Source organism: Benincasa hispida, chromosome 9 (assembly GCF_009727055.1).
Source record: "Benincasa hispida cultivar B227 chromosome 9, ASM972705v1, whole genome shotgun sequence".
Classification (NCBI taxonomy): domain Eukaryota; kingdom Viridiplantae; phylum Streptophyta; class Magnoliopsida; order Cucurbitales; family Cucurbitaceae; genus Benincasa; species Benincasa hispida.
In genome coordinates, this window is record NC_052357.1 from 87058660 (window position 1) to 87073383 (window position 14724).

The 14724-nt window shown below is 34.9% G+C and overlaps 1 protein-coding gene across 1 annotated transcript in view; it reads right to left on the reverse strand.

The window, feature by feature from the left end:
• The window catches only part of LOC120086219 (probable protein phosphatase 2C 39), an 8135-nt gene extending 5767 nt beyond the window's left edge, over nucleotides 1-2368 (reverse strand). Inside the window, exon 1 of the mRNA XM_039042758.1 lies at nucleotides 2020-2368. Coding sequence (XP_038898686.1) covers nucleotides 2020-2052 — 33 coding nt within the window. The 5' untranslated portion in view covers nucleotides 2053-2368. The remainder of the gene's footprint in view (nucleotides 1-2019) is intronic.
• Between the last annotated feature and the right edge of the window lie 12356 nt (nucleotides 2369-14724).

Consider the following 14724-nt stretch of genomic DNA (forward strand, 5'->3'; position numbering starts at 1 on the left):
AAAGATTGTAGTAGACTAGAAAGCAATAAGCAACAACAACGGCTTTATAGAGTACTACTCCGGGTATGAGAAAGTGATGGTTAGTCTTATCCCCATATAGTGCATTCTGAACAAAAAGCCAACTGGCGCCCTTGCATATGCAAAAGTGCGAGTAGTCACTTACAATGAAAATGTAAAGAAAGCAAGCCAACTAAACTAATACAATACAGGATATGAAAGTATGCTAGAAGGAGGTTGGATTGGGCATGCGGCCATGGGCAACAGGGCCTGGACAAGCATGACCGTTACACACCGCAACTAATCTCACAGGACAACTTGTCTGACCTTACAATATTTGGACGTCAAGGCAATCGAGAAAGATAGTTCAAAACATGCAACTAATTTGTGGAATGATCTTTCTACAACTTTTTCTTTGAAACAACTACAATTTTTACTGCTTGCTACCAAATAAGATCACAGTCCATCCAACTTACACCAATGACGAGTAAGGTATAAATCCTTAATTTAGAACCTATCTATCAGGTCAAGATTTCTCTATTTTTTGGTCTTAAAAGCTTTCTGGTGCAAAGCAAATTCAATTAAACTGCAAGAAAAACAGTTTATTCACCATTTTCCTGCCTCGGATGGCCCCTATTTAGAGGCCACTTGAAATTTGGCCTCACTTTTACAAATAAATGAAATTTGACCTTTTGTTGATGTCATCATGATGTGAGTTTACCACTTTTAACCCTTCATTCTTTTTCCTTCTTCCTCCTTCCTCCTCTTTTTTGCAACACTTTTTCATTTTTCCTGCTTTTCTTCTTCTTCTTTTTATCCTTTTTTTTCATTTCTGGATTTCTTTCATTTACGCCGCCCTCGAGGTGATTTCCCTTTTTTCTTCTCCCCTGATTTCTATTTATGTTGTCCTCTTTTTTTTTTCATTTTTCTCTCTTTATTCGTCGTTCTGAAGTTTTTTTCCCGAAAGAAAAAGTTAGAGGTGTGTTTGATGGAGAACAAGACGAAGGAGCGGAGAGCGGAGCAAAGAACGGGAGTGAAGAGTGGGGAGCAGAACGAAGAGCAGGGAGCGAGAAAATGAGCCGAAGAATCTAAATAAATGAAAAGAAAAATTGAAGAAAAAATTACAGATGTGTCTTATGAGAATCAAGATGAAGGAGCAAGAAGCGAGAAAAAGAGACGAAGAATCTAAACAAATGAAAAGAAAAATTGAAGAAAAAATTGCAGAAGTGTCTTATAAGATCAAGATGAAGGAGCGAGAAGTGAAATAGTGGAGCTAGAAACAGGCCCACGTATGCGTTTTGAGGTCAAATGGTGCTTTCACATGTGGATGAGGTCAACAAAAAATCAAATTTCGAGCCAAATTTCGAACGTTTTTTAGAGTGAGGCCAAATTTCGAGTCGGCCTGAATAGGGGTCATCCGTACAAATTCCCCTCCAGAGGCACAGATCAATGCCAAAGATTTCAATCCCACAAAAATAATGAGCCATGGTATACTTAATAAGTCAAAATGAAAGAAGGAAATCCCGTCACTACAAACTGCTCTCTTAACCCAAGGAAAGTCTCCTTTCAAAAGCAAGCAAAACTATATTATCAATGGTAGGCGGACCTTCGCCTTCCCCTCTTAAACTACAAAGAAGAAACAAACTTGGATGTCCAGAAACCTGAAGCCATGGGGGGAAATTTCTACTTATATTAATCGAGGTGGAAGCATTTTAACTAAATTAACTTTGTAGAAATACAGGGGAAGGGAAAAAATACAACACCAGTTTGGAAAAGTCAGAGATGGTCCACTAATTCATTGTGGGTAATGCAGAATACAATGTAAAGACCTTGGATACAAGCAAGCACAGAAGAGGAACGCAAATTCCAAGGAGATTTCAAGAGTAAAAAATAACAACAACAAAAAACAACAAGAATTCGAACGAAACAGAAAACCAGATGAAACCCAAATCTCAAAATGGGCATACAGCAAAGAATCAAGCGAAAAGTGAGAGACCCATTTGAGAAACAACAATAACATACCTTCATCTTGTGGAGAATCTCTTTCCCAGTCATGGGTTTGTTGGAATCTGAATGAAGGAGTGGAAAATTGGAGAAATGAGAGAGGTAATGAAAGGAGGGACGAAGAAGTGCGGTGTATTGTTATTATAGAAGAAGGAGGGAAGAATGGGTGTGGGGGAATGAATCGTCAACGCCACAAGACGAAGGCCGCGTTTTGTGCAATCCCGAAGAGGACGTGTTGGATCGAACGAACACTTTCTCTTTTGCTTTTCTTCTACTTTCCTCCAAATTTAATCTCTCTCCCTCTTTCCTTTTTCGTCGTATTCTTTTCTCAATCTCAACATCCATTCTTATTTTGACGGTGAGAATGTATAGATTGACGATTGGAATCGCAATATGAACTTTTGGAAGACCATCTTTCTAAAGAAATTCATCGTGGTTGATGCATAATACAAAAGAGAAAAGTTACTTCCATCTTTCTAATCTTCGAATAAACCCAAACCGATTAGTTTCTTTAGGTTTTTTTGTCCGCCTAATCATCGGTGTATCTTAAGATGCAATCATCTATATTTTCTCTATCACTCCTATAAAAAAAAAAATAATTAAAATATTTTTAAAATAAAAAAAAAATTTGTCAATAGGACAAATTTACCACATGAGATGCATGAAAATAGGTGTTATCGAGATACACCTAACACACGAGTTTAGATATGTTTCTATTACCCACTATTATATAAAAAAAAATAATATAATTGAGTAGTAATTGACATTTCTAACTGAAATTTCAAAAAAAAATATTTCTAAAAACTAATATCTATATTTTTTTAAAAAAATTATAATTAACCTAACAAATACACAAATGAAAGTTGTATTATAAGCTAATATTCAAAACCACCGAAAAATAAAAAATAAACTGGACCTCAAGCAAAAGCTTAATTTATAAGATCTGAGTTCTTAAAATTGAATAATAATTTTAGATTAAAAAACACCTGAATTGTGGAATACATCTCAATTATATTTATAAATTTTGAGAAGTTTCATTTTAATTTATTGATTTAAGGAACATGATTTAATCATGCTCGAAATAGTGCTCACGAATATATTTTCATTTCTTAATGTACATGAATATATTTTTAATAGAATATGAATATATTTTCATTTCTTAATATATAGGAATATATTTTTAATAGAATTCAGAGTTTTCTTCCTGTTGTTACTTGTGCATACATCATTGTTGAAGATGTCTCTAGGTCCCATGTTCTCCTGGTTCTTTCAAGGTGAATACAAATGCAACTATATATTGATGCGAGGTACGTTTTAGGTCAATTATTCATAACTCTAATGATGACACGATGCTTTATACGAAAAGTTGCGAGTTATTGGTTGATTTTATTGAACTTGTTGAGCTTGTAACACTCCATGAGAGCATTTTCTAAAGCCCTTGAATAAACTGACATTTTTCCTCTCTGCATCTTAGGATAAAAAGAGATTCACTCATTGTTTGGAATCTCTTAACCGGAAAAGTTAGCTATAGGATGAGAGGTTGATTTCGTTCGTGATTTGTTGCATATAGGTATGTCGAAGGCTTCCTCCTTTTCAACTGCAAATGTAATTCATATGTTCAATGTTTTGGCTTCTAATGCTCATAGACATAGGCTCTTAGAAATTTGTTATTCGTTCGGATAGTTTTTAATCCTTTTATTTGTTATATTTATGTTACTTTATTACTTTTCTTTACTAAAACAAAACAAAATAAAATAATAAATATGACTTATTTCTTTGATCTTTTAATCGGAGGAATATACTTTAACTATGCTCGAGTTGACAAGTATAACATTCTCGTTATTATCGTCTTCTATATATGTTATCATTTTTTTAGAATTAAATTATACATAAAATAAATTTATTCATTCAATATACATTTTGAAAATAATAAATTAGAGATTGAGTAGAGGTAGCTCAATAAATAAGTATACTTATTATTTATCCATAAAGTTGGAAAGTCTAATCTCTCCTTCAGTATATTTTCATTAAAGAAAACTCCATTGATAAGATTGACAAGGTGAAAAAGGTTGTGAATGAATTATTGAAAGCACTTTGGTTTGCTTTTTATTACTTTAAAAAAAATGAAAATAGAAAGAAGGAAAAGAAAGAGCAAAAGCAATAATTAGCAATAAGGCAAGTCTTAATCACATAAAGGAGGTTATATGTCCAATTGATGGAATTATGTCATATATGTGCCATCATTTAAGGGACTAGACCATTTCCCCTTTGGATTTCCATTATAAAGTGGCTACCTTTTATATAAACTTTATCTAAAGACTAAATTAATAAATTTTGTTATTTGAAAGACTAATAATTTTATTTTTATATATGTAAACATACAAAACGTGTTAATATTCATCCCAATCTATAGTTGTGTAATTGCGACATATTCCACTTCTATTATTGACATAGCCATTATTGACTGCAGTTTGGAAACCCAACGTACAACTCCACTAGCAAGAGTAAACACATATCTGATGGTGGATTTGCTTTTATCAAGATCACCTACAAAATATGAGTCAATATATCCTCTGACTGTAAAGTCGTATCCTCCATAATCCAATGTCGAAGGAAATCGGACATGTGGATTTCCATGAGCAGTGGAATGATCGTTCCAAATACCATTCGTATTTGAACATACACAATTACAATCAAGAAACGAAAACTTATAGGTCATGCACAATACGAAATTACAGTATGCTTTCAATAAGATCAAGGGAAAGATTATCATACCTTTAAAGACTCATCTTCAAACACCCTCGATCATGAACGCTCGTTCAATCTCCAAGATTGCAACACACGAACACTCGAACACAGCGACCGCAACACAGCACGATCACAATGACCACCACACGAACATCGCGAACTCAACGAATGACCTTCACAAACCTCGAACTATGTCGCGTTGAGTACGACACCACAACAATGGCTACCTTAATATTCTCAGTATGAGAATCCAGAACTGTGGGCACTGTGTACTTGGTTAGAGGAAGAAACTGGAGGAAGAACAATCATGTAAACAATTGAGCAAATGGGAGATGACAAAATTCTATCGTATAGACGATGCCCAATCGTTTAAAAACTGCTCCGCGATCGTTTAGCTAATGACTAACTGAGTGAACTATCGTGTAGTGTCACTCCACGATCGTTTAGTCTCTCTTCAGTAATCGTTTAGTAAATCTTATTCACTTGGCAGCCTTTCCGTGAGTTTTTCCGAGAATAGAAAATCTAAAAAAAATCAATCATTCTAAATTTAGGAAAACATTTTTCTTTTTATCTCACGGTTACCATGAAACCACTAATAACCTCCCACTCAATTGGTTATTAGAGAAAAAGATATAATTATCTAATAACTAATATTATTATAAATATATATACCCAACTTACCATACTATATTTATAACCTATAATTTTAATATTTCATCTCATGAAATATATAAACCATAGTTCTTTTTCTATTTCATGGTACTTAATGTAAATCTCATTTACATTAATCCTCCACTTGATATATCTCATACATCACACCGATCATATCATATATAATCGAATTTCCTCTTGTCAATTTGAACATATCAAATCAACACTAAGAACTAATTCTCAACTTGAATCCATTGAGCTACCAAGAGGACCTTATGGACCTATGGCTCGAAGCTCCAATTGTACGTGAATAACTGACTAAACTCTTTAATCACGGGATCTATTATCTGTTAACTGTCAGGCACTCCACTAAAGATCGACAGCTAAACTCTACTTACTATATATATATATATTATGTGTCCATATCAACCAATCAACAGTGTGATAACCCTTCACAGATCGCTCGTACTACAGTTGAGCCAATAACCGTTATGCCCCTATAGTTACATCTAACTCCTTAAGTACCACTGATCCCTCTTATGAATATAAATCATAGTCCTACTATGATCGAGTCCTCTCTTCCAAAGAGAAGTTGTGACCACTATGTTCAAGACCCGAAATCAGCCCTTAAGGGAGAAATCTATCTACTTACCCTTGCTTCTAGAAATGAGTGAATTCCTTCTTGTGTAACTGAGTTCCCAGCTCCCATATCAGACAAATCCTCAAAAAGGTAGGCATGTTGAGTTGGCAATCTGGCCATTCTCACTCATACTAAACAAAGGACCACCCTCAAAGGTAGGAGTTCCTAAAACACTTAGAATTGAGGTCATGTCACCTATAATCGTTTAGGTGCGACGTAAGTCTCAAGTATCAACGACGTTATATATAGAGATTAGTCATCTCGTGGTCTAATCTTATACAAACTCTTTGTATAGGACACCTTCACTCGCATGTCTCCACATGGCCGATCACCGAGAGGTGTATTCTAAGGGAAAGCGAAACCGCACTTATAGCTTTAACGCGATTAAGGAACTTACGCTGTTTATATTAACTATCTTTTCTATTTCTGCTTCGCACATAAGACTTACCACCGCATTACACTCACAAATACCCTCTTAGCCAAAATAGTCAGAGCCCACTGCTCCTAGGTTCTCACTCTGAGCATACGAAGGAATCCGAGTGGTAGTGTTCTCTTCTCATTTGGTTAGGATCTATCATCTGTAGTAGTTCACAACACTTGTAAACCTCTACAAAGCGGGCCGTATCCGTAGTGTCACAAGGATTAGGTATCCCTCCTTAATCCTTATACTACAGAACTATTTAGGTTATCACTTAAGGCATGATCCACTTGTATATCTCATATACATACTTAAGTTTACATACAATAACTATGGAGCTTTGTTTATTGGATATGAGTAAATGCCAAATAAAATAACTCTTATTTTATTCATAACAATGTATATAGATTACAAACTACGAGACTCCCAGAGAATTAAGACACCAATCCCAACAAATGCAACATCTATAGACCATTTAATTATCTAAGGATCCTTTTAACAACACTCCAATGCTCTCGTCCAAGATTCGCCATATACCGACTACTAACTCCCTTTGCATGTGTAATGTCTGGTCTGGTACAAATCATGGCGAACATTATACTTTCCACTGTTGATGCATATGACTCTCAAGACATCTTCATCTTCTCTGCTTCATTACTAGGGCTCATACGAGAGGATATCTTGAAATTAATAGGAAAATGAGTAGAAATTGGCTTACAATCTTGCATATTGAAGCGTCACAGGACCTTCTTCAGATAATTTTTCTAAGATAGTCAAATCTTTCTATTATTTCTGTATCGGTGAATTTGTATCCCTATAATCTTGTTTCGAATGGAACAAACAAGTATGTAATGGAAGCAATCAGAATCAATAAGCACTCTAACTACATTTAATTTGAGTTCTAAAAACATGTAAATTAGTTTTTACTGAAAAAGAGTTTCAAGAAGTTATACCTTTGAAGAATCTTCCAAATCTGAGCTACTCTCCATGAATGTTAAGCTTCAAATCCACAGTGAACTACCAAGAGATCTTCTCTACTATTCTCAGTCTTGAATTTGAGTGAAAACTCTTATTTGAAGTGAATTAAGAAGGGAGATGGAGAGGGTTTTTGGAGAGATAGAAAATTCTTGCAGAAAACAATTTTCAGCATTCCAATCCCCTCAATCCCAGAAATTTTCTGCTTTTTAAGTAACTAGTACATGCCAGCGTTGAAAGAGATATCCAATTGAAGGAATTAAGTGGGTTAGGTGTTGGGATCCAAAGAATCCACTTCAATTTTCAAACAAATTAGAAATTTCCTCTAAGTTTCAATTTCTAATTAAATAATTCAATTAAAATTGAATTAAAAAACAATTTCCAAAACTGAATTTTATTAAATTGAAATTGAATTAATTTAAATAATGAATTAAACAAATTTAATTAATAATTTAATATCAAATATTAAATTAATTCAACACCTAATTTATACATGAATCCTATTTGAGTAATTAATATTTAAATCAATATTTAGATATTTTAAACTCACCAATTTCGTTTAATTTCGATAAATTAACCATTTAATTATATCAAATATAATTATTCAAACCCTAATTTGAAATTGAAAAATTCAAATTCAAACCCTAATTTACAATTTGAACATTTCAAATTGAAAGCCTAAATTCAATTTCAGCACTTCAAATTGAAAACTTTAATTTTAATTTTGAATATTTCAAAATCATTCAATTCACTAATCCAGGGTGTTCATGTTTTACGAGCTAATAGAGGGATCTTATGAACCTACAGATCACGAGCTCCAACGATTTGAGATTAATTGGTTAAACTCTTTGGACCAAATTGATCAATATTCGTTAACTACCGAGACACACCACTATAGCTCGATAGTTGCACTCTCCTCCCTGTATATATATTTCTGTCCAGTTGATTTAATCGTTAGCAGTAAGTCGATCCTTCACAGGTTGTTCGTAATAAAGGCTAAGTCAAATGTTGTTTTATCCCCGAAATTATATCTTGTTCATTAAGTTCCACTGATCCTCTAATGAACAATTGGTTTGTGATCCAATCACTAAACTGAATCCCTCTGCGGCCAGTGAGAGGGAGGAGCCCCTTGTTCAAGACCTTGGTTCAGTACTTAAGAGAACAACCTTTCACCTATCCCTAAATCGGGTAGGTGTGAATTCTGTCTTGCACCCTATGTCCCCAGCTATCTATCCGGTTTCACTCCTGAAATAGGAGGCTTATTGAGCTGACACTGTTGAGCTAACCCTCACTTATACAAATCTAAGAATAATCCCATATAAATAGGAGTTCATAGTTAGCTCAGGATTAAGGTCGACTTACCTAGGTCATCTATTCGAAATAGTCAGTCTTAAATAGTAAACAACGTTATAAAGTAAGAGTGACTTATTTCTTGGTCCAATCTTATGCAAACTCATTGCTAAAGGAAATCGGATATGAGGATTTCCATGAGCAGCGGAATGATCATTCCAAATTCCATTCGTATTTGAACATACACAATTACAATCAAGAAACAGAAACTTACAGGTCATGCACAATACGAAATTACAGCATGCTTTACAAAGATCAAGGGAATAATTATACATACCTTTGAAGACTCATCTTTAAAATCCCTCGATCACAAACACTCGTTCCGACTCCAAGCTAACAACACACGAACACTCGAACATAGCACGATCAACAACGAACTCGAACACAGCAATCTCCAAGATCACGAACACAGTGAATAGCCTCCAAAACCTTGACTTGGTCAAGTTGAGTACGACACCACCACAATGGCTATCTTGGTATTCTCGATGTGAGAATCCAAAATTATAGGCTGTGTGTGGACTTGGTTAGAGGAAGAGACCGAGGAAGAACAATCATGTAAACGATTGAGCAAGTGGGAGATGACAAAGGTCTATCGTATAGACGATGCCCAATCGTTTATAAAAAGCTCTGCGATCGTAAAGCAAAAGCTCTGCGATTGTTTAGCTAATGCCCAGCTGAGGGAACTATTGTGTAGTGTCACTCCACGATCATTAAATCTCTCTTCTGCTATCTTTTAGTGAATCCTATCCACTTGATAATCTTTCCGTGAGAACTTTTTCCGAGAATAGAAACTCTCACAACAACTACTAAATTTAGGAAAACATATTTCCTTTTATCTCACGGTTACCATACTACCAGTAACCTCCCGCTCAATTGGTTATTAGAGAAAAAGAGATAATTATCCAATAATTAATATTATTATAAATATATATGATAACCAACTTACCATACTATATTTATAACCTATAGTTTTAATATTTCATCTCATGAAACATATAAACCATAGTTCCTTGTTTTTCTATTTCACGGTACTTAATATAAATCTCATTTACATTAATCCTCCACTTGATATATCTCATACATCACACCGATCATATCATATATAATCAAATTACCTCTTGTCAATTTGAACATTTCAAATCAACACCAAGAACTGATTCTCAACTTGAATCTATTGAGCTACCAAGGGGAGCTTATGGACCTGTAGCTCGAAGCTCCAACGGTACATGAATAACTGACTAAACTCTTTAGGCATGGGATCCACCATCCATTAACTGCCAGGCACTTCAGTAAAGACCAACAGCTGAACTCTCCTTACTATAGATATATTATGTGTCCATATCAACCAATTGACAATGTGATAACCCTTCACAGATCGCTCGTAAGTACAGCTGGGCCAATAACCGTTATACTCTTGTAGTTATATCTAACTTCTTAAGTACAATTGATCCTTCTAATAAACATAAGTCATAGTCCTACTATGACTGAGTCCTCTCTTCCAAAGAGAAGTTGTGGCCACTATGTTCAAGACCCAGAATCAGCCCTTAAGGGAGCAATCTATCTACTTATCTCTGCTTCGGGGAATGAGTGAATTCCATCTTGTGTAACTGAGTTTACAACTCCCAAATCAGACAAATCCCCAAAAAGATAGGCATGTTGAGTTGGTAATCTGGCCACTCTCACCTATACTAATCAAAGAATCGCCCTCAAAGCCAAGAGTTCCCAAAAATTGAGGTCATGTCATCTATGGTCGTTTAGGTGAGATGTAAGTCTTAAGTATCAACGACGTTATATACAGAGACTAGTCATCTCGTGATTCGATCTTATACAAACTCTTTGTATAGGACACCCCTGCTCACATGTCTCCACATGAATGGTCAGGATCTACCATCTGTAGTAGTTCACAACACTTATAAACCTCTACAAAGCGGGTCGTATCCGTAGTGTCACCAGGATCAGGTATCCCTCCTTCATCTTTATACTACAGATCTATTTAGGTTATCACTTAAGGCATGATCCACTTGTATATCTCATATATATGCTTAAGTTTACATACAATAACCATGGAGCTTTGTTTATTGGATATGAGTAAATGCCAAATAAAATAACTCTTATTTTATTGATAACAATGTGTACAGATTACAAACTACACTACTTCGGGAGAATTAGGACACCAATCCCAACAATTGTATAGGACGCCCCCACTCCTCATGTCACCACATGAACAATTTAGGATCACATTGTTTGTACTATCTACAAAGCGGGCTGCATCTGGTAGTGTTACCAGAATAAGGTGTCCAACCTTATTCATATACTATAGACTGTTTTGGCTATTTACTCGAACTTGATCCATCTTTATGTCTCCACATAAAGTTCAAGTATTCATGTAATGGCCATGGATCATAGTTTATTGAATTTAGTCTTTACAAGTGCAATTTACATATTCAACAACAACTTTATTGAATAAATATCAAATAATATCTTTATTGATAATAGAAAATGTTTAACTTTACAAACTATGAGTTTTAGAATATACAACCCAACAAACTCCCACTAGGACTAAGACATCAGTAGGTAAATAAATACAAATATATATACAATGTTGAGTAAAGAGAGAAAGATACCCAGTACTCCTCCCACTTGCCCTAGTTCTATCTAATCTGCAGTCCTAGTCCCACTAAGTGACCCTCGAACACTTTAGCCGAAAGGGCCTTTATAAATGGATCAGCCAAGTTGTCTTCGGAGGCAATCTGCATGACAATCACGTCTCCTCCGTGTATAATCTTCCTGATGAGATGGTACTTTTGCTTGATGTGTTTGTCGCATTTATGGCTTCTACATTCCTTTAAGTTGGCAACCACTCCACTGTTATCACAATACAGAGTGATTGGTAGGTGCATATTTGGAACTACTTCCACATCAGTCAAGAATTTTCGAGGTCATATACTTCTTTAATTGTTTCACATGAAACAACATACTCAACTTCCATGGTAAAGTCGGCAATACAACTTTGCTTGATACTTCTCCATACTGTTGCTCCTCCATTCAGAGTGAATACTGACCCCGAAGTAGATTTCCTTGAATCGATATCAGTCTGGAAGTCAGAATTAATGTATCCAGTAAGAATCAGATTCTTAGCACCATACAGAAGCATATAGTCCCCCGTTCTCTAAAAATACTTGAGGATATTTTTAACGATAGTCCAATGATCATATCCAGGATTGGATTGATATCTACTGACGATTCCAATTGTGTAGCATATATCGGGACGAGTACACAGCATTGTATACATTACACTTCCTACTGCTGATGCATATACAATTCGTTTCATTACCTCAACTTCTTGAGGTGTCTTAGGAAACTGTTCTTAGACAGATGAATTCCATACCTAAAAGGTAACATACATTTCTTAGAATCCTGCATTTTATATCAAGACAACATTTTGTATATATAAGATGCTTGAGATAATGATAAAGTTCTATTCTTGTGGTTTCAAACTATTTTGATCCTAAGAACATAATGTGCTTCTCCCAAATCCTTCATTTGAAACAACATAGCAAGCCATCTCTTAATGTTAGCAAGAAATTCTACCTCATTTTCTATGATAGAATATCATCAACATATAGAACCAGAAAAGCTACAGTTTTATTAACGATCTTCCTGTAAACACAAAGTTCATCAACATTCTATTCAAAGCCACAAGATTTGATCGCAGTGTCAAATCATTCCAGGATCGAGAAACTTATTTTAACCCATAAATGGATCTATTAAGCTTGCAAAAAAAAATTTGTTTACCCTATTCTATAAACCCCTCTAGTTGAGACATATAGATACTCACCTCAAGATAGTTATTTAGAAAAGTTGTCTTGATATTCATTTGCCAGATTTCATAATCATAAAATGCGACAACGGATAAGAGTATCCTTATTGATTTGATCATGGTTATCGGAGAGAAGGTTTCTTCATAGTTTACCCCCTCTCTTTGGGTAAACCCTTTTGTCATAAGCCTAGCCTTGTAGGTCTGTACCTTACCAACTTGATCTCATGTTCTTTTGTATATCCATTTACAACCAATGGGTTTTACCCCTTCTAGTTGATCTATAAGATCCTAGACTGAATTTAAGTACATTGACTCCATTTCAAGGTCCATGGCGTTCATCCATTGGTCTTTATCCACATCTCTATTGCTTGAATGTCAATGGATTTTCTATGCCATCATCAGGTATGATGACCTGAGTTTCAGTTAAATCCATATACCAGTCAGGCTGTTGCACAACTCTCCCACTACGTGCCTTAAAGGTTGCTTCGTCTTCTGTAAGTTATCTCCAGGAACTAGTTTACTGAGAAAAAGTACAGATATGAATAGTGGCACCTGAATCTACTATCCAGGTCTTTTTATCATTCTCTACTAAGCATATCTCAATGACAAACAAATCATATTTACTTTGTTGTGCTACTTTCGTATCCTCATCTATAAAGTTCAAAACTTTTTTATTTAAAGATGAGTTGGAGATAGAGGACATTTTTCTGTTAAAAAAAAATTCAAATCATCATTTGCTAGTATGTCTGATTTGCATGTTGATTGATTAAAACCGTTAACTAAACTGGAAGCCTGTAATTTTGAAGAAATCAACATGCTGAAATTTTATACAAATTCTAATTAGTAAATTGCAATTAAACCCAATTTAACTTTAGCAAAAGTAATAACGTACCCAAAATTCATTATTTATTTGCAACAATATTATAATGAGTCAGAATAAGTGCTACCGAGCGGCAGTCAAATATTTCTTCGCTAAAGTAAGACAATCTTGACAAAATACTATCTCCTGAATAACTCTTATTCCTATAGTCATGGAGTTACCGTTTTCGGTCAAAAATTACTAACACTTAGTAATTTTGTAAGTGTAACCCTCCATTTTCAGAATTTAGAGGTCGGCCCTAATGATGCCACTGAATTTGAGAGTTAAGGTTGGGAATGGGCCTAAGAAATCCTAGCCATTTCTCGATCGGTGCCCCTATCTTTGAAAGGAGTCCCTCATGTTCAGCTGGTCCCATAGAAGTTTGAGTATCCATGAGCAGAAGCGGATCTTTCCGATTTCATTGTGACAGAATTACCACACATACATTCTAACAAATAGATATGTATTGTAACACCAATTACAGGCATGCTTTAACAATTAAAATGCAAAAGACCGAGTAAACGTACCAGTTGAAGACAATCTTCAATCAAACTCAGTCTAGCGGAAGCAACTTATGCTTCTTATCGCCCAGCAAATAGTCGGTGCGCTAAGCGATCGTTTAGTGCGCAGGTGTGCGATCGTTTAGGACGATGGGCATTATCGCATAGGCTTTCAATTCTAAGCGATCGTATAGAAATCACACCATGAGAAAATTTTCTTGCGTGCTTTTTTCGCGTATACAAAGTGAAAACAAATTTCATTTTATTCTTTAGTTACAAGAACTGAATTCAAATTTCCCACTTTCGCACGATTCTGGAGAAATATTCGACCAATTATCTCATAACTGCCTAATTATCTAAATAATGAATATAATCATATTATATTATTAATTGTAGTTTGATATCATATATCTACTATAGTATTTTCTCCTCTACTTGATATAAATCATATTTATATCCAATTTCCTCTAAAATAATGTACCTCATACATTTAGTCAATCATATCATATATAATTAACCAGTTTAATTATATCATATAAAATTGAACTCCCTCTTGTCAATTTGAACATTTTAAACTAACCAAAAAACTGATTCTCAGCTTTGTCCAAGCTACCAAGGGGACCATATGGACCTATGGCTCAAAGCTCCAACGGTACATAAATAGCTGTCTAAACTCTTTAGCCACGAGATCCACCATCCATTAACTGTCAAGCATTCCACTAAAGATCAATAGTTGAACTCTTCTTACCATAGATATATTTT